At 39.5% G+C, this 22,175-nt stretch overlaps 1 protein-coding gene across 7 annotated transcripts in view; it reads right to left on the bottom strand.

Moving 5' to 3' along the window:
* The window catches only part of GALK2 (galactokinase 2), a 224,419-nt gene that overhangs the window by 123,820 nt on the left and 78,424 nt on the right, over positions 1-22,175 (bottom strand). For all 7 annotated transcript variants that reach the window (XM_010356622.2, XM_010356623.2, XM_030931651.1 and 4 more), the window contains exons 4-5: positions 9,895-9,985; positions 6,479-6,625 (exon numbers count right to left, since the gene is read on the bottom strand). In XM_010356622.2, the coding sequence (XP_010354924.1) occupies positions 6,479-6,625; positions 9,895-9,985 (238 nt within the window). The remainder of the gene's footprint in view (positions 1-6,478; positions 6,626-9,894; positions 9,986-22,175) is intronic.

Here is a 22,175-nt window from a genome sequence, read left to right as displayed (position 1 = left end):
CTCTAGCCTTGACTCATTGAATCCCTTCTCATCTCTTCATCTTCCAGGTTCCCCCAGGTGTGCTCATACAGGTCATCTAACTTTTCATTCTATTTGCATTCTTATTTTTCATTCTATTCACTTCTTCTCTCTATCCTTTATTTTACTTTCTAAAAGATTAAATAGAGGTAAAAGGCTTATAACAACAACAAAAGCAGCCCTAGCTCACTCTGTCATCCCTATCCCCAATGCAATGTGTACAGTGGCAAATACTTTGGACTCTTTGCTCTTGCTTCCAATTCCAAATAACAATGGTAAATGTTATTGCCTGTTGTTTCATTTTAAACATTATTTATTGCTTTCCTATTATGGTAAGTGAGGATTTTAGCTCTCTTATGTCCACCTTTCCTTTACCCTCCTCCATCTTTCTCAATAAAGTTATGCCCAAAATTTTGTTTAAATTCATATTCGGTCGGTTAATTACTGAGATTATTGTTCACTTATGAGCCAAATACTGAAAAATGATTGATTTCATTTCTGTTACAAACTTTTTTGTTTTTCCTATATTTAATAATTGCCTCATTTCCTCATTTGCTTAGATTTGTTTATCTAGCTGAGCTTTGTCATATCCTACAACAGCTCTGTGAAATTACTCTGAATCTGTTTTCCACATGATTGAACATATCAGATTTATCAGGTTTTTTGGCTTTTTTAACTGATAAGATTTATAAGTTCCATTTTTCTCTCTCCTCATTTTAATCTGCACTGCTTTCTAAGCTGCTGGATATTATGGGTGTTATGTTGGAATTTCCCTTATGTTCTATAAATACCAATGTTCAATAAATACCCAACTCCTCTCTCCTGTATTGGATTTCTCATTTCCTAGTTCCCATGCGATCTTCTTTCTTGGTTTACTCCCTAGTTTTAGTGGATTACATCCTCTAGACTTTTACACTTTACATGTTGAAAATGTTTTACTATATCCTCACATTTGATTAATTCATTTAAACAGATATCCTAAACTAAAATGTATTAATAGAGACATTTATCAACTGCCTTTATCTTCCAATACTGTTTCTGAGAAATTCGTTTACATTCCTGATCCTTTGATTATGATCCCTTTCCCATCTTTTCTCTTGCTCTGTCAACTACCTTTTAGTGTCTTTTCTATAAATACTCAAGTTTCAGAATTTCCAGATGATATTCTTTGGTTTGGCCTTTCACATTTATTACACCAAACACCCAGTGAGCCCTTCCAATCAGAATTCACATTTTCACTTTGGAAAAAATAATCTTCTGGACAGACACAGTGGCTCACACCTATAATCCCAGAGCTCTGAGAGGCCAATGAGGGAGGATCACTTGAGGTCAAGAGTTTGAGACCAGCCTGGGCAACATAGGCCCCATATCTATTTTTTATAATTATAATAATTTTCTAATAACTGTTTTTTCTGTTTTTCCTTGCTAGTTGGATATGGATTTCTGGAATTGATCCATAAATTTTCCTGCTTTTCTCTCTTATTGTCCAGCTCTTTTATTCCCTACTATATCAGAGAGTTCTTCCAGTCTGTTCTCTTTTTTTGAGAAAAGGTCTCACTGTGTTGCCCAGGCTGGTCTTGAACTCCTGGGCTCAAGTAATCCTCCTGCCTCAGCCTCCCAAAGTGCTGAGATTGCAGGCACGAGCCACCATGCCCAGCAATTGCAATCTTTTTGCTAAATTTTGTCTTGCTGTCACATTTTTAATATGCAAAAACTCTATCTTATTGTTTGCTCCTTTTTAAAAAAAGTAACACTCTTATTTTTTAAGGACTTAACATTTTCTTTTATCTCTCTGAGGACATCATGTCTTTGAAGCATTCTTCTGCTCTCAGCATTATCTCTGTTTCCTCTGGGTTCCTGTTTTCTGTTTTTTTGTTTGTTTGGTTCATTTTGGAGGTTTTCTTCCAAAATCTTACTATCCGTTGATGCCCTATCATATTTAAGAGTGAGTCACTAAAAAGCTTATTAGAAGCTTTATAAATGGGCTTCTAACAGGGTCATAGAGGAGCTGGAGAAGGGGGTCACCAAATGTCCGTATCTATATGAACCATCTCTGGGATGGTTCAGTTTCCTTTGAGAAGGATCCTCCAACATTCCTGCTGGAGTGTAGGGTGGTGAGGTTGCCAGTGTGCCAGTAATAACTAGAAGAATGAAGCTAAGGATTTCACTCTTCAGATGCAGAAGTCCTCTAATCTCCCGATTTTCAAGTCTTTCTCATCCTGCCTTTCTCAGTGCTCAGTGCCCCCAAGTACAAATGATCTCTGGTGGTTTCTCTAGAGACTCCTGCAACAGTAGGGGAAAATGGTCCCAGGTGAAGAGAGGCCTTTTAGGGTCTAAATAGTCCTCATAAAGGCTTTCAGATAAATCCTCACCCATCATATTACCCTGCTTTCTTCCTAAGGCTTGCCAGAGAGCTGTGGGATGAGTCAGCTGCCTTTCCATCTACAACTCCCTCCACAGGCACTTGGCTCTGACCTTTCTCCATTCTGCTAAGTCATGTACCATTCCTCTATCCACTTTCCATCTCTGTATTTTGTGGTTTATGGTCATTTATGTCTTCTTGGTTTACCGAAGATAAAGGCTGTGCTTCCGTTTCTTATTTTCCCTGTTGTTTGGAAATTATTTTTGAGAAAAGAAGATTAATAAGATTAATTTAGGGACACAGAAAAGGAGTAGATAAGTCTTATTCTGACATCTTGAAATCAGAAGTCTCTAGATTTTCCTTTTTCATAGATCTTTTACCACATCATACTCTCTTGTACCAGCAACATTCTGATTCATAATTTCTGGCTTCCAGATTCTCTGGGTGATTAGTCATACTGTTTTCTGGTTTCAGATATGCAACATTTAGTGTATTAATGAATTAACAAGTTCTACATCTACTTATCATATCCCATCTGCAGTAATTGTTGTCTGCAACTGAATGGGGTTTACTGAGTATAAAATAATAGGAAAGGCTTTAGTCACCAATCTGTTGTGGGACTTAGTGTCCTTATCAAATAGGCTGGTTATTTTCAGTTGTCCCTCTGTCCCTCTATTCTCACACTTCCCCTACCCCAAGAGGCTGACCTCTATAGACAATTCCCCTCAACTATTCCCACTCATTGCCATTTTCACCTGTGTCATTCTTTCTCTGCCTTGCTGCATTTCTGGCAACATTACACTATATTCGCCGCTCCTAAAGTATAACGGCTTCCAGCTTCACAAGAGAACCCTTCCTAGTTAGTTCCCTTGACCTTACCCACACCTCTGTAAAAGTCTCTTTATTAAACTCTCTTGAGTTATACCTAACATGTCATTTGTTTCCTGTGGTACCACTAATACATCAGTAAAAGGAGCATTTTGAACTAGCTCATCTCTAAAGTCCCTTGAGTTCTTAGATTCTATGATTTTTACAAGAGTAAAATCACATGGCATTCAAATTAAAGACTCTGAACAAATTACAGACTTCCTTTCATTCAAGATTCTATCTCACTCCAGAAAAAAATAATTCTCCAAATAATTATGCTCAGTGCTTAGAAAATATAAATATTGTTAGTACAACTTAGACTAGCTGCGAAAGCCAGAATATACATATTGTTCCCTTTTTGCTTAGGCACTGCAATAAGACAGTTCTGATAAAAAATGTATTTGCTATTTCTGACTTTGAAAACAGACAATCAGAATTAATTCCAAGGGTTCAAGTGTTTCTCTTTATCTTCTTTCCTTCCTGTTTCTTAGATATGTATATTATCAAAACACCAGAAAAAGAGAAAAACTAAGTTTCACCAATCCTCCCATTAAAAGTGAAATGAATTCCTTGACTTCACACCCTCCTCCAAATACTAAATTATCTTTTTCCATGCATCGCCAGACTTTTTGTATCCACTGAACTTTACCACTTTCTTACCCCTTATAGACCCTTCAACTCATTTCCATCTAAAACTGCTCTTGCCAAAGTTTTGTACAACTTCTTTGTTGTGATATTCAATGGATACTTCTCAGAACTTGTGGTAACCTCTCAGAAGCATATGACAACACTACCACTCCTTTCATGAAACATTATCTTCTTTGTCTTTGCTGTTGCCTCACCTTTCTGGTTTCTCTCATACTTACTGGACTACTCCTCAATCCCTTCAGTGGACATCTCTTCCTCTGCCCATTCCTCAAATGTTCATGTTTCTTGGGGCTCTGTTGTAGTTTTCCTTATCTTTCCACCTATATTCCACCACCAGGTATCTTGATCCACTCCTATGGCTTCAAAAATGATGATAAACTAATGATTCTCAAATGCACCATCTCAAGTCCAGATCTCGTCCTGACTTTCATATTTTTTTCATAACTAAATACTAAATAACTCCATCAGTATGCCCACCGATTCCTTGCACTCAACATTTCAGCTTCCGCTCAAACCTGTTTTTCCCCCATATCTCTTATTCCAATGAACCATACCAAGCCAGACACCGATAAAATCTTTGAGTCTTTGCTCTTCCCCATTCCCATGCCCAATCAATGATCAAGTCCTACTGATTCTGAGATCTTAAATCCATCTAATTCTAACCATTCTCATTGCTACTTCTCTAGACCAAATCATCTCCCTACTGCTAAAACCCTGAAATACAGACTTTGTAATATAGCCAGGGAGATCTTTCTAAAATACAAATATGAACACCTTACCCTCTTCCTAAAACCCTGCAATGGTTTCCCACTGCTATGAAGATGATGCCTAAACTCCTTAACAAAGTTTACAAGGCCCAGCATCTGATCTCCTGCTCTGTTATCCAAATTGCTGTATGCTTCAGCCATACTGAGACATTTTTTAGTTACTCCAACAAGCCATGATTGCTTTTACTCTGGACATTTCCACATGATGTTCTCTCCACCCAATACATGCTTATCTGATGTTATCAGTGTTATGCCATCAATATCCACAATTCATTTAATCTTTGGTGTCTCCATTTAGATGTCCTATGCTCTCTAAACCTGGGTTATATCTGCTCCCATAGAAAACTACTTATCCACTTACTATATTCTATTGCAGTTGCCTATTTACTTGTCTCTTTTCCCTTTTAGATTATAAGCACAATGAAAGTTGAGACTATACCTATTATACCTCCAATGGCTTGAACATTATCTGGCACAAAATAGGCACTAAATAAATAATGGTTGAATGATGAACAAACAAATGAGTAAATAAACAAATCAGATAAAAAGTTGTACCAGGGGAAACACATTTTACATATGGACTTCCTGTCCCTTGCTTCTTCTCTTCTCAAAAAATAATAATAATATGTAAGCCCCCTTTCCCTCCCAACCAGCCATTGCTTACTAAGGGCTAATTAATGTATACTTACACAGGACAGCTAAAAAGAAGGATTCTGTCTGAACCTTTGCTTTCTCCTTCATTTCTGCCTTTCCTCCTATATATAAAATTTTCAAACTGAAAGTTAAAACATGCTTAAAAGAGACTAAGCATGTGGCTGCCTTTCTCTTGATCTGCCCAAACCATCTGTAAACCTGGTAGTGTATGTACATGGGGTAAAAAGAACCTATGATAACATTTTATTTGAACCAGAATGCTAAAGCATTAATTAAAGCTAAGCACACCTGCTCTAAACTGCAGAGTCAGAGATTTATGTGAACTTATAAACTTGAGGCTTTCTGACCTCTTGTACAATTTATATTTCCTTTAAATAAGCATTTCCTCCTTGTAATGCAATATTTTAAAGTTTATTTCTGTGACTAATCTGCTGGCATATTCAGTTCCTTTATTACCTAGTCTTTACCCTTGTAACCCACTACTTGTCAAATTTTAAATTAAAGGTTTTGGGTGAAAATAAGCAGACTCAACCATGAGGGGAAGAATTTCTTGCCCTAAATTTAACTTGTTAATGAGCTGATCTAAAACGATATCCATACATTCAAATTCCATATTTAATACAAAGTATTGTTTTTTTTTTATTTTTTTGAGACAGAGTCTCGCTCTGTTGCCCAGGCTGGAGTGCAGTGGCGCAATCTCGGCTCACTGCAAGCTCTACCTCCCAGGTTCACGCCATTCTCCTGCCTCAGCCTCCCGAGTAGCTGGGACTACAGGCACCCGCCACCACGCTCGGCTAATTTTTTTGTATATTTAGTAGAGACAGGGTTTCACCGTGTTAGCCAGGATGGTCTCGATCTCGTGACCTCGTGATCCGCCCGCCTCGGACTCCCAAAGTGCTGGGATTACAGGCGTGAGTCACCACACCAGGCCAATACAAAGTATTTTTATATAGTTATTCACAGATCTATTCATGCACTGTTTGGAGGGTATAAGCTACTTTATAGTGATTTATCACTTGTTAAGTTACAATGCTCGCCCACATGTGCAGTCGTTTTAAAGAAGACAGTTTTTCAGTCAAGGAAGGCATTCTGATTTGAGATTTGGACGCTAATGATTTTAGAAGGAGAGGGTTCTACGAGGTTTCCTATCAAACATAGTTACCTTGGATAGATTCCTTCCTAGCACTGTGAGCGTCACCAAGCCAGCACAACAGACCAAAGCACTGGAGCTGGAGAGGCCAGAACTTGGTGGGATATTTCCATCTACCAGGCAGTTCATTCCAGTCAGGTTACTAAGACCAAAGTGTTCCTAAGAATATAAGGAAAAACAGCAACAGTAATTCAGTATTGAATTCAAGGAGTAGTGAAAGCTTCCTTCATTCCCCAGAGAACAAAAGTCTATCAATAGACTTATAATAGTTATAGAAACTACTTGCGCAATTCAATCATGACATTTTGTTTAACGACTCTTGGCCACAGGGTAATTCCTTTAAATGCCTTTAATTTTCTTGCCTTGAATGTTCTTTTTCTTGAATATTAATTGATTTGAATATGGAAAAAATATAAAATTGCCTTGAATGTTCTTTTTCTTGAGTATTAATTGATTTGAACAAATATGGAAAAAATATAAAACAATTATAATTCAACTTGTCAAGTAGCAAGACAAGAAGTATACAATTATCTACGAGGTAATTTAAATCTCCGTGCAGCACATCTCCAGCATTCTGTTATTACAAAAGTCCAACCCCCAAGCAGTGACTTGTTTCTAAAGAGTGCCTTACTTTAGAAGATTCTCTGAAAAAAAAAGAGTTCCAAACTTTCTCAGTTCTGTTTCACTTATGAAAAAACCTAGGCACTAAGAGATGAAGAAATTTTCCCAAGATGACCCACACGGAGACAAGAGTAGGGCCCAGGTCTCTGATTCCTGTTTGAAAACTTCTCCATTGCAGTTAGAAACCTGAGCCAGCAAACTGTCATTGTGATTTAATATGCCAGCTAGATGAGAAAATCCAGATTTTTACTACAGTTTATAGATACAGTTTAGCCATATGGTAGCTTTAAAGATAGTGAAATTAGAATTCAGCCACAAATGAGAATACAGACCCTAAACAAGTCAAGAAAACTCTATTTCTACAAATAGGAAAGCCCAAAGAAATAATCAGATTCTGATTTAAATATGGAAAGCTCTAGTATACTTACACGAATTTCTAACACTAGGACACTTTGGAATGATATCATATCATAACCTTTGTGGTTTAAGTTTACAAATAAATTCAAGTCTATCTCCTTCTCAAGAAAAAGTACCATAGTCTTTGCAAATTACTCAAATGACTGAAGATTAACATATGAAATACTATTACTTAATTAAGCATTTCATCTACATATTATACAAGGGAGAATTTCAATAAGCTAGCTAGAATAACTAAAATTACAACAAAATTCTGCAAATAAAAGACTTTTTTCCTTAATGTTTCATCTGTCTGTCCTAGCTAGCAAAACTCTCGCACCACACTAAGAAGAAATTTAGCTGGGTGTACTTCTCTTTCTGATTTCAAGTCATCTAAAAATTTCCTTCCAGAAATACAAATTATAAACTGAAACTGTACTGTTGCCAATGCCGTTTCATACAGAATATCAGACAGTTTGTTTAAAAAAAAACAAAAAACAAAAAACTTGAAGAATCCAATATATTTAACTATAAACTGATCAAACATGGGTGTCTTGAGTGGGAATCATACTTAAGAACTTATCAGCCAGGTGTGGTGGCTCACGCCTGTAATCCCAGCACTTTGGGAGGTCAAGGCGGGTGGGTCATGAAATCAGGAGTTCAAGACCAGCCTGGCCAATATGGTGAAACCCCATCTCTACTAAAAATACAAAAATCAGCTGGGCACGGTGGCAGGCGCCTGTAATCCCAGCTACTCAGGAGGCTGAGGCAGGAGAATTGCTTGAACCCAGGGGCAGAGGTTGCAGTGAGCTAGGATCGTGCCACTGCACTCCAGCCTGGGCCACGGAGCAAGACTCTATCTCAAAACAAAAAAACAAAAAAACAAAAAAAAACAGAACTTATCATGCAATGTTTACATGAAAACGTATAACAAATTCAAAATGCAAATGGGTATATGCCACATTCTGTAATGGCTCTATCCCAAAAGGATAACATGATCAATTTAATATAAACGAATTATCCTCTGAAACTTTCTAGTATTTGAATCTGAAAGTTTCTGAACAGGCTAGCATTTAAATTACCTTTCTGCCAAAAGCTTATTGGATAAGTTTGCTTTTGCACATAAGTTGTCAAACCAAACAGGAAGGCTTTAAAACCTGAAATGCTCAAAAATAACACAAAGCAACATGCATTATTTAGGCCACTTTACCCATATGCTGCAAAAAGGCATGTTGTTACAAGGAAGATTAAAATTGCATTTGCCAGGCAAATGCTTCCAAATACTGTAATTCCCACTAATGTATATGATAAGCCAGATGATTTGAAGATTTAAAACCTGCCAATAACTTTTCCTGTAAGTTATTACCATGTGTCTGAGAGGAAGGAAAACACAAAAGAAAGAAAGAAATGAATTCATTAACTTTAAGAACAAAAACCACCACTGTTACAGTATAGGACTACACGTTAGAAATAAATGTGATGTATTTCTGTAACGGATGTGCCACTAAGTCTTAGCTGCTCATTACAAAGTTTCAGATAGGACTGCCAGGCAGTAAGGAACACAAGCTCTCTAAAACACCAGTCAGTTTGTTTGTTTACTTTTAGCTCACAAAGGCAAAATTTACTGCTTATTGTCCTACCTATGATTCTATACAAGTCACTATATCTAAAATAATTATTGCAATATAAAAGTGGCTCTAAAAACAGCAAATATCAATTTTCTTTTGGTCCTTGATACTTTTTCAACTACGAGAGAGAGTGAAAACATTTTATTTTCTTGTTCTTGTTCTAATGTAACATTAGACATTTTCAAAGTAATTATTCAATGTTTCTAGGAAAATACTTATACTAATACATTTCATTATGTCTTTTTTTAATCCCATCTGAAGTAGCAATAACAATACTAGCTACCATTTATTAAATGGCTACCATCAAGCCTTATGTAATTCTTTTAACAACTCTTTGTCAGGATAGCAATGACATCATTTTACGGATAAATCTGAGACTTAAGAGGTTAAATTACCACAGCTGGGAAGAGCCCAGATTCAAACCTGGGCTGATTCTAAATCCTATTACAGTATACCCCTATATATCCCAAGTATAAATGTAAATAATAGTACTAAAACATATTCTCAAAGGTATGTTTAAACAAAGATTTTAAAACCAGACAGATGTTTGTCAGATGCACCTATTTATGAAAAGCCAGCTATATGAAAACCACTACTGCCCCCTGTGAACACTACCCGAAAAACAGTCATATCTTCCCCACTCTGAAACACAAACTAGCAAAATAGAACAGAAGCATTGGTTAGTACTGTAAGGAGATGAAAAAGATGTAGCAAATAAAATAAATCTGACAGAATACACATGATAATCTCAACTGGTAGTAAGTGTCTTATAAACTAATTTACCTGAATTCCTTTAAGTCCACATAAGAAATAGTTGTGCCACAAAGCCTTGGTTTTATCAATCTGAATGTTATTAGCACTAGTACTGAAGTCCCTGCGAAGACAAAAGACACCATTAATTTAAAATCTGTAGGCCTTGAGCTGCAAAATCAATGGCTGACTGCTGCCATCTTGTGCCAACACAGTGATACTGACTCTCCTTTCCCATTTATGTTCAAACTGTGTCTACAGCAAAACATCTCCAGCTGCTAAGAGTTAAGAGAGGAAGTTGTAGTGGCCTTAATGACTAACCTACCTCCAACTGACCCTTTTTATTTCCTGAAACAGAGAGGAAACAATATATTTTAGAGTAATCTACAACTATTTTCTCTTTCATGTTGGTCCTTGTTAAACTGGTGTAAACCACATGAATGCTTATCCTCTGGGCCTGCTGTTTGGCACACCCTCAAACTGAAACAGGAGTACTCAAAGCCACCTCTGCCACCCATCCAATTTTACCATCTGCACAATTTAAGAAAAAAACAAACAAACAAAATGATGATTCTGATGCATAATCAATTTAACAAAATAAGATTCCATGAGTCTATACTAATGTAAATTAACAAATGAATAAAAAGCTAAATGAAGAGAAAGGAAAAACTCTCTATTATGGTAAAATGCCAACTGATATAGAAGAAATGATGTGACTAGAAAAGTCACTACACGGTAAACTTTATGATAATTTGTTTCAAGAAACAATTATCAATGGATGCTAAACTTAAGACAGCAAAAATGTGATGAGAAGTAAGATATTTACAGTATTTCCCCACCAGACACTTATGAACTACAATGGAAAAACATAGTATCTGGGCTGGGTGTTAACGGCTCACACCTCTAATCTCAGCACTTTGGGAGGCCGAGCCAGGCGGATCATGAGGTCAGGAGTTTGAGATAAGCCTGGCCAATATGGTGGAATCCATCTCTACTAAAAATACAAAAATTAGCCATGTGTGGTGGCACGTGCCTGTAGTCCCAGTTACTTGGGAGACTGAGGCAGAAGAATTGCTTGAACCCGGGAGGTGAAGGTTGTAGTGAGCTGAGATCATGCCACTGCACTCCAGCCTGGGTGACAGAGCGAGATTCCATCTCAAAAAAAAAAAAAAGTATCTGATATGGTTTGGCTCTGTCCCCACTCAAGTCACATCTTGAATTGTAGCTCCCATAATTCTCACATGTTGTGGGAGGGACCCAAGGGTAGGTAACTGAATCATGGGGGTGGGTCTTTCTTGTGCTTTTGTCATGATAGTGAATAAGTCTCATGAGATCTGATGGTTTTACAAACAGGAGTTCCCCTGCACATGCTCTCTTTGCCTGCTGCCATGTAAGATGTGACTTTGCTCTTCATTTGTCTTCTGCCATGATTGTGAGGCTTCCCCCGCCATATGGAACTGTGAGTCAATGAAACCTCTTTCCTTCATAAATTACCCAGTCTTGGGTTTGTCTTTATTAACAGCATGAAAATGGACTAATATAGTATCTTTATGGTAGAAAGATCTGACAGATGGCACCTTAATCAAATGATCAAAATTAACACCACCAGTAAAGGGATGTTTTGTGCCTCCTTGATACAATGTACTAAGCATACATCCATGGAATGTGGGATTTCCTTATGCAAGTCTTGTGACTTCTTTGTAAGTCAAAAAAATACTTCAAAATGAAAAATAGGTAGATAAATAAATAGGCTCCTATAATCAGTCAAAGAACAATGTGTGTGAAATGGGAGAATCAATTAAAGAGGAGGAAATGAGGTAAAATTCCCCATATTGACTGAGTGCTCTAATATAATTAACTAAATATCTACTATATGCCAGTCATTGTAATAACACCTTCCATGGATTATTTTAACTCAACAACATGGATACATTATCTCTTTCAAAATATATTAAGTGACTAACCACTTAAGCATACAAAGCATGCATGGGAATATAAAGGTAAAAGGCAGAAGGCTTGCCTTTTAAAAGTTCACTATCTAGCCAAGATGATATGAACATAAATAACTACCAGACAGTAATGGCATGTGATAATAATATGGGGTGGGATATGTGGCTGAGAGAGTATTATCTCTAAAAGTCCGCATTTGATAGAGAGAGGATGTCTTCCTGGAGGATCAGAGAGGATTAGTTGCTTTCCAAAAATGCAGTCTGACATCAGCTCATCACAATTTTACTCTACTGTCACTCACAGAAGTTAAAATATGTTGCTCACAGTCAATAAGAGGTCACAGATTTTGAAAGCAGATAAAGTTATGTTAGCATATCTGACAGGTTCTGTTCCTAGTTAAGAGGACATCTTGAAAGTCACTAAGAAAAGAAAACCAGAAAGAGATTCTGACGGTGAAATATGAACAGAGGGGGTAGGCAGACATGAGGAGAAAAAGAGGAAAGTTCAAATATGTAGGAAGCTACATGAGCCACATTCCAGAAAGAACTATGATATAATTTGGATTTGCATCCCTGCCCAAATCTCATGCCAAGTTGTAATCCCCAGTGTTGGAGGTGGGACCTGGTGGGAGGTGATTGGATCATGGGGGTGGATTTCCCCCTTTGGTATTGTTTTCATGATAGAGCTCCCACTAGATCTGGTTGTTTAAAAAGTGTGTGGCACTTCCCACCTCTCTCTCTTCCTCCTGGCTCTGGCCATGTAGACATGCCTGCTTTCCCTTTGCCTTGCACCATGCTTGTAAGTTTCCTGAAGCCTCCCTAGCCATGCTTCCTGTACAGCCTGTAGAACTGTGAGCCAATTAAACCTCTTTTCTTTATAAATTGCCCAGTCTCAGGTATTTCTTTATAGCAGTGCAAGAATGAACTAATATGGAAAATTGGTAACAAGGAAAGGGGCATTGGTACAAAGATACCTGAAAATGTGAATTTGGGTGTGGAACTGGGTAACAGGTAGAGGTTGGACCAATTTGGAGGGCTCAGAAAAAGACAGGAAGATGAGGAAAATTTGTAGAGACTTCCTAGAGACTTGTTGAATGGTTGTTTCCAAAATGCTGATAGTGATATGGACAATGAACTCCCAGCTAAGGTCTCAGATGAAAATGAGGAACTTCTTGGGAACTAATGTAAAGGTCATTTTGTTATGCATTAGCAAAGAGCCTGGAGGCATTGTGCCTCTGCTCTAGGGATATGTAGAACTTTGAACCTGAGAATGATGATTTAGGATATCTGGCAGAAGAAATTTCTAAGCAGCAAAGCATTCAAGATACAGCCTGCTGCTTCTAACAACCTATGTTCATATGCATGAGCAAAGAAATGACCTGAAACTGAAACTTATATTTAAAGGGGAAGCAAAGTGTATGAGCTTGAAAAATTTGAAGCCTGGCCATGTGGTAGAAAAGAAAGGCCTTTTTGGAGGAGTTCAAGCCAGCTACAGAAATTTGCATAAGTAAAGAACAGTCAAATGCTGATAGCCAAGACAAAGGGGAAAAGACCTCCAAGGCATTTCAGAAACCTTTGCAGCAGCTCCTTCCATCCCAGCCATGGAGGTCTAAGAAGGAAGAATGGTTTCATGAACAGGGACCAGGGTCCCACTGCCCTGCACAGCCTCAAGACACTGCTCCCCACATCCTGGCCTCTCCCCCTCCAGGGGTGGCTAAAAGGACTCCAGATACAGCTCAGGCTGCTGCTTCAGGGGGTGCAAGCCATAAAACTTGGTGCTTCCATGAGGTGTTAAGCCTGCCAATGTTCAGAGTGCAAGAGTTAAGACTTGGGGAGCCTCTGCCTAGATTTCAGAGAATGTGTAGAAAAGCCTAAATGTCCAGGCAGAAGCCTGCTGCAGGAGCAGAGCCCTCATGGAGAATCTCTATCTCTACTAGGGCAGCGTGGAAGGGAAATCTGGGGTTGGATCCCCCACACAGACTCCCCACTGGGGCACTACCCAGTGGAGCTGTGAGAAGAGGGCCATCGTCTTCGAGACTGCAGAATGGTAGATCAACCCAGCAGCTTGCACCATGCACATGTAAAAGTTACATGTGCTTGAACACCAGCCCATGAAAGCAGCCTCAGGGACTCTACTTTGCAAAGCCTCAGGGGTGGAGCTTCCAAAGGCCTTAGGAGCCCACCCCTTGCCCCAGTGTGCCCTGGAAGTGAGACATGGGGTCAAAGGAGATTATTTGGAGCTTTAAGATGTAATGACTCCCTTGTTGGGTTTCGAACTTACATGGGGCCTATAGCCCGTTTCTTTTGGCTAATTTCTCCCTTTTGGAAAAGAAGTATTTACCCAGTGCTTGCACCCTCATTGTATGTTGGAAGTAATAACTAACCCATTTTTTATTTTACAGGCTTATAGGCAGAAGGGACTTGCCTTGTCTCAGATAAGACTTTGGACTGTGGACTTGTGAGTTAATGCTGGAATGAGTTAAGACTGTGAGGACTGTTGAGAAGGGATGACTGAATTTTGGAATGTGAGGACACAAGACTTGGGAGGGGCCAGGGACAGAATAAAATGGTTTGGATTTGTGTCCCTGCCCAAATCTCATGTCAAATTATAATCCCCAGTTTTGGAAGTGGGGCCTGGTAGAAAATGATTGGATCACAGAGGTGGATTTCCCCCTTTGGTACTCTTCTCATGATACAGTTCTCACTTGACTTGGTTGTGTAAAAAGTGTGTAGCTGCCCCCAGCCCTCTTCCTCCTGATCCACTCATGTAAGACATGCCTGCTTCTTTGCCTTCCACCATGTTTGTAAGTTGCTTGAGGCCTCCCCAGCCGTGCTTCCTGTACATCCTACAGAGAATCATGGGCCAATTATACCTCTTTTATTTATAAAATTACCCAATCTCAGGTATTTCTTTATAGCAGTGTGAGAATGGACTAATACAAATTGAAAAGTGCTAGCTCCCACAGAATTAGAAGTATAGCTTAAGTCTGTCAGAAAACAAAACAAAACAAAACAAAAACTGCGTGTTGATTAGTTAATGATCTTTGCTCTTTCCCACATCCCTGTCTCACCTCTCTGCCTAGCCTTTTCCTGAGGTTCAAAACCAGACACTCACTTTCCCACCAATTCTCTACCCTGCATTACATTATCCATTTGCTTTCTCTATCCCCACTTCCATGTTGTAGAATTCTGAGAAAAGAATCCTGAAAATGAGCAGACATGCCCCATTATTACATTAATACTTTCCATTTACATATTTTTTTCATTTACTTGTTCTTCAAAGAAACATCTGCCCAGTGTCTACCCTGTGTGTGTCTGGACCTGGGGTAGGTAGACCATTGCAAGACACCTGTGTGTGTCTGGATCTGGGGTAGACCATTTATAATAAGAGTAGCATCAAAAAAAATATGAAGTTGGAGGCACAGAGGAATGTCTATAGGCATCCGGTACTTGCCTTCTCCACAAAGAAGAATCAAAATAACAAGTTGACAATGATAGTTAGAAAAGATCATGTAAGAGAGAACACTGAATTCAACAAGAAGTGACAGGAAACACCTAAGGCAAGGAAGGAGAGGAAATCAGGGTAGCCCGCTCAGCCAGAATCAGCTGGGAGCCTAGAGAGGCTCTCCAATGTGGGTAAAGGGCAAGAGAAACACCCCAAGTGGTCCACATTACTATTAAGGACTCCTGCAATCCTAGCCATAGGACAGCCCCTCAATCCTTGAGGTCCATGCGACTGACAGAGAAACTGCTTGGAGATCACATGATGGCATTGCTCCAAAGAGGAAATTCATGCTGGGTTCCACACACCCCCAAGTCCTAAACAATCTGCACGTCACTATACTGAGATCCCAGACTCTATTAGACTGCATCCTGCCATGGGGACCAACAGCTCCTATCTCCACATCCCTGCAACCTCTCTGATATCCCCTACCCACAGACAACACGAGTGCTAACTCCTGTTGTCAGAGCCAAAATGCAAGCCACTGGCAGTAACTACAATACTCCCAGCAGTGGGGCTGCTGTGCATTTTCACGAGCCCTAAATACAGACTCCCTTACTCAAAGCAACTGCCATTGCACTGCTGGGGCCAAACCACGAGCCACTGGCAGACCCCTGGTATTCGCAGCAGCAGAGCCACCATGCACTTTCATGTGCCCCAAGGAAAGGCTACCCCACCTGCAGCCACCACCTGGATGCTCCCCAGCCAGTTGTCTATGACTGCTGCCAGTGAAAGCAACCCCACTCTCCCCAGCAGCTGGGCCACAGCACAGCCACTGCCACTACCACCTGAGCATTCCACTAGGTGGCTTGGTTCACTCTGCTCCTGCCTACCACTTGCATACACCACCAGAAGGCCTGAGGATAGGCTCGCCCTGCCAGACTCCATGCCTATGTCTAAGCATACCATCCAGGGTACTAAGAATGGCTATGTCCAATCTACCACCACTGGCACCTGAACACTCTCCCAGAGACCTAAAGATGAGCCCACCCAACCTACTACTACTACCACAGCTAGCTTCCACCTGCATGCAACACCTGTGGCACTGAGGACCAACTCACCCAGCCTAACATAGCCACCAACAACAATGCAGAATGCTTGGGAGCCAGAGGGTTGTTCTACCACTGCTACTGCCATCACACGGGTGACACTAACTACCCAGGGGTCCAAGGACCCAGCCACTCACCCAGCTCACTGCCACAACTGCCAGGATCCACAGTCTCCAACAACAACCATGTCCTAAGTCACTGAGGAAATCAGAGACCACTGATACTGTTTATGGCCAAAGGAATTATACAGAGACTACAATACTACAAGTGCCAAGAATCAATGCCAACATGCCAACCCAACCAATACCATAGGTACATCTTTGAGAAGAAGTCATTCTCTATAAAAGCAAATTCAAAAACTTGGAAGAAGCAAAATCATTCACCAGCAACAGATTCCAATGACAAAGAAATTTATTAAATTCCAGAAATAGAATTCAAAGTAATGACATTTTAAAAGCTCAGTGAAGCCAGGTGTAGTGGTTCATACCTGTAATCCCAGCACTTTGGGAGGCTGAAGCAGGCAGATCACTTAAGGTCAGGAGTTTGAGACCAGCCCAGCCAACATGGTGAAACACTATCTCTACTAAAAATACAAAAATTAGCCAGGTGTGGTGGTGAGTGCCTGTAATCCCAGCTACTCGGGAGGCTGAGGCATGAGAATCACTTGAACCCAGGATGCAGAGGCTGTAGTGAAGCAACATCATGCCACTGCACTCCAACTTGGGCAACAGATTGAGACTCCATCTCAAAAAAAAAAAAAATCAGTGAAAGACAGGAGAACACAGATACAAAGAAATCGGAAAAAAAATCCAGAATATGAAAAAGAAATTTAACAAATGGATATCATAAACAAAAATCTTGGAACAGAACAATTCACTGAATGAAATAAAACATACATTGGAAAGCTTCAACAATAAACTAATCGAGCAGAAGAAAGAATTTTAGTATCTGAAGATAACTCTTTTGAAATAACACAGTCAGACAAATATAAGGAAAAAAGGATAAGACAGAATGAAAAAACCTTATGTAACTTATGAAGCATCATAAAGCAACCAAATGTTTGAATTTTTGGTGTCCCAGAAAGAGGAGAAAACCAAAAGGATAGAAAACCTACTTAACAAAATAATAGCTGAAAACTTCCCCAGTCCAGTAACAGATTTACATATTCTGATACAGGAAGCTCAGAGATCCCCAAACAAATACGACTTTAAAAGGTCTTCTCCGTGGCACATTATAGTAAAGTGGTCAAAAGTCAAAGACAACAAGATAATTCTTAAAACAGCAAAAGAAAAGCATCTAGACACTTATAAAGGAGCCCTACCAAAACAACAGTGGATTTCTCAGCAGAAACCATACAGGCCCTGAGAAAATAGGATGATATATTCAAAGTGTAGATAGATAAAGACTGGCAGCCAAGGATACTATACTCAACAAAATCATCCTTCATAAATGAAGAACTGAAGTCTTTCCCAGAAAAACAAAAGCTGAACGCATTTATCATGAGTGGGCTGAACCTACAAGCAATGCTTAAGGGAGCACTATACCTGGAAGCAAAGGGATAATATATACACCAACAGGAAAACACATAAAAGTATAAAGCCCACTGGTAGAGCAAACTCATGAATAAGGAAGAGAAAGGACTCAAATGTTACCACTACAGACCACCACCAAACCACAATAAACAAGAGAGAAATTTAAAAAAACAAAAAAAAGATATATAAAACAACCAGAAGTCAATCAGCAAAATGACAGGAATAAGCCCTCCCATATCAATAATAACACTGAATGTAAACAGATTAAATTTTCCAATTAAAAGATATAAACAAGGATAACTGATTTTAAAACATGACCCTATCTATAATAAGCCCCCTACAAAAATAAAACCTCATTTCATCTGAAAAAAACACATATATATTGAAAGTAAGGGAATGAAAACAATATATTCCATGCAAACAGAAACCAAAAGCAAGCAGGAATAGCCATGCTTGTACCAGATAAAATAGACCTTAAGTCAAAAACAGTAAAAACAGACAAAGGGGTATTATATAACGACAAAGCTATCAAATTAGCAAAGGATATGACAACTCTAGACACATATGCACTCAACAACAGAGCACCCAGATATGTAAAGCAAATATTATTACAACTAAAGGGAGAGAGAGATCACAATACAATAATACTTGGGGACTTCAGCAGCCCACTCTCACCATTACAGAGATCATCACAACAGAAAATTTAAAAAGAAACACTGGATTTAGACTGCACTACTGACCAAATAGACCTAACAGAAATTTACAAAACATTTCATCCAGCAGCTACAGAATATACATTCTTCTTACCAGCAGATGAAACATTCTCCAGGATAGACCCTATGTTAGGACACATAACAAGCCTCAACAAATTTTTTAAAATGGAAATCATGTCAAATATCTTCTTAGATACAACAGAATAAAACTAGACAGTATGTATCAAATATATTCTTAGAACCAATGGATTAAAATTAGATAGTAATAAAAAGAAAATTTGTGATACTGTATAAATACAAGGAAATTTAACAGCATGATTCTGAATGACCACTGGCTCAAGGAAAAAATTAACACATAAATCAAAAAATTTATTCAAATAAATGAGAACTGAAACACAACGTACCAAAATCTATGGAATATATTAAAAACAATGCTAACAGAGAAAATCATAGCAATGAGTGCCTACATCTAAAAAGAAAGAATTCAAATAAGCAACCTAATGATGCATCTCAGGGAATTAGAAAAGCAATAAAAATCTAAACTCAAAAATAGTAGAAGGAAAGAAATAATGAAGATCAGAGTAGAACTAAATAAAGTAGCTACTAAAAAAAACACAAAGGTAGTTAAAGTTTTTGGAGGGATAGCAGACAAGGTGGCTGACTAGACACAGCCAGGAAGCACCACTCCCACTGCGAGACTAAATATTAAGTAAACTAATGCACTTTGAGCAAATCTTAGAAAGAAAACACCAAGAGTAGATAAAGAAGCAACACAGACACTGAGGCTGAAAAGAGAAGAAGCTGGGAACCTTGTGTGGGGTTGCTAAATGCTAGGGCTCATTCTCAGCCCTGAAAGCCTCCTAAGAGAGGGGTTAGTGAAGGGATGGTGGGCCAACCCACTCTTGCTGCAGATCTCCAATCCTAAGTACAAGAGATCCTATGACCCCCATAAACATTCAAACTGGCAAGGGGATCTGCCTGCAGAGTAGGCAGAAAAAGTACTCCAGCCTATATGGAATGAGGTTTGGCACACATGGCAGCTGCAGCAGAATACAACCATAGGTGCCATCCCCCAAGGCTCCCCTTCTTCTCTGAGTAACTCTAACCCCAGTTGACTACTGGGTCAAGAGAACAAGGCTGACTTTCCAGTGGGAACAGGGCATGTCTGTTCTGTAGGCACTCCTGTCCACCAGCCCATTCCAAGGCCTCTGTGCAGCTGCTCTAACACGAGCATGTGTACAGTACAGCCTCCACTGCCCAGTACGGGTGCTTTACCAAAAGGCCAGCCTGAGTACTTTCTCAGAGGTCTGGAAGCACTTGGAATCCCCCAGCACAGCTGGTGCTGTGCCAAAGTGAGCCAAAAGATGGAGCTGTGGGCTAGTCCCAATGGCTCAGGGCCTAAGAATCATGAGCCAAGATCTGTAGCCAGTGCTAGAGCAGGGAAGGAGTCCACACGCTCAGAAGACAGAGAGGAGTGAGACACACAGGCTTGTCAGCCAGCACCAGAGAAGGGCATCTCTCCCTCTACAGCAGCAGTCCCCAACCTTTTTAGCATAGGGACCGGTTTTGTAGAAGGCAATTTTTCCATGGATAGTGTATGGTGGGGAGGAGGGGATGGTTTCAGGTTGAAACTGTTCTACCTCAGATCATCAGGCATTGGATTATCATAAGGAGCATGCAACCTAGATCCCTCCCACATGCAGTCCACAATAGGGTTCATGCTTCTATGAGTCTAATGCCGCTGCTGATCTGACGGGAGACAGAGCTCAGGTGGTAGTAATGCTCCCTCGCCCACTACTCACCTCCTGCTGTGTGGCCCAGTTCTGAACAGGCCAGGGAGCAGTAACAGGGACTGGGGAACCCTGCTCTACAGGACCAGTCCAAGAATAGTGTGGCCTATCTGCAGGTCACAGCCTCTGCCTGAGGGAGCCCTGCAGCCCAGAAGACCTAATAAAGAAAAGACAGGATCAGTGCCAGCGATCAGAGGGAGCTTCCTCAAAGCTCAGGAACAGACCTGTTGAGAGGGTCATCTGGCTCCCCCTACCCCATTACAGAGGACTACTGCAAATGCACTAAAATACAAAAAAAGCTGTGCAGCTTATTAAGAGCCTATCTGCTGGCCACCACTCTTAAGCACCATTTACTGGATCACAGCCCAAATTATAACACCAAAAATAATCTGCCAATATACATCACTTGTGAAACCGGGGGCAAGAATCCAGCCACAAATAAAGATCCTGTACAAAGCCTTGGCCCTCTGAAAGCAACCAGAAATGAAGCCAATTGACTATCCTCAATTTAAACCACAGCTAAAAGAACACCAGTTCTCTCAGAGGAGAATCAGTGAAAAAACTAAAGGAAAAGGAAAAAAGTTGGAGTTATCACATTACCCAACTTCAAATTACACTACACGGCTATAGTAACCAAAACAGCGTAATATTGGTACAAAAACAGATACATAGACATAGACTTATAGAACAGAATAGAAAACCCAGAAATAAAGCTGAACACCTACATCCATCTGATCTTCCACAAAGTCAACAAAAATAAGCAATGAAGGAAGGGCTTCCTATTCAATAAACGGTGCTGGTATAACTGGTTAGCCATATGCAGTAGAATGAAACTGGACCCCTATCTTTCAGCATACACAAAAATTTATTCCAGATGCATGAACGATTTAAATATAAGACCTCAAGTTGTACGAATCCTAGAAGAAAACCTAGGAAATGGTTAGAATATGGCAAAGATTTTATGGCTAACTCTCCAAAAGCAACTGTGACAAAAACAAAAATTGACAAGTGAGACCTAATTAAAGAGCTTCTGCGCAGCGAAAGAAACTATCAACAGAGTAAACAGATAATTCACAAAATGAGAGAAAATATTCACAAACTATGCATCCGACAAAGGTCTAATATCCAGAATCTGTAAAAAAAAATGTAAACAAATCAACAAGCAAAGAACAAATAATCCCATTTAAAAATGGGCAAAGTATATGAACAAACACTTCTCAAAGGAAGACATACAAATGTAAATCAAAACCACAATGAGATACCATCTCACTCCAGTCAGAATGGCTATTATGTAAATGTCAACAAGAAACAGATGCTGGCAAGGCTGTGTAGAAAAAGGAATGCTTATACACTGTTGGTGGGAGTGTAAATTAGTTCAGCCACTGTGGAAAGCATTTTGGAGTTTCCTCAATGAACTTAAAACAGAACTATCATTTAACCCAGCAATCCCATTACTGGGTATATACCCACAGGAAAATAAATTATTCTTAAAAAAAAAAAAGACACATGGATTCATATGTTCCTTGAAGTACTATTTACCATAGTAAAGACATGGAATCAACCCAGGTGCCCATCAATGGTGGGTTGGATAAAGAAACGGTGGTATACATACACCAGGGAATACTATGCAGCCATAAAAAGAATGAAATCATATCTTTTGTAGCGACATGGATGCAGCTGGAGGCTATTATCCTAAGCAAATTAACACAGGAACAGAAAATCAAGTACTGCTACATGTTCTCACTTATAAGTGGGCGCTAAATATGAATACACAGGGAC

Source organism: Rhinopithecus roxellana, chromosome 5, assembly GCF_007565055.1.
Source record: "Rhinopithecus roxellana isolate Shanxi Qingling chromosome 5, ASM756505v1, whole genome shotgun sequence".
NCBI classification, from domain to species: domain Eukaryota; kingdom Metazoa; phylum Chordata; class Mammalia; order Primates; family Cercopithecidae; genus Rhinopithecus; species Rhinopithecus roxellana.
Note: the sequence above shows the minus strand (reverse complement) of the source record. Positions and strands in the feature narration are given on the sequence as shown.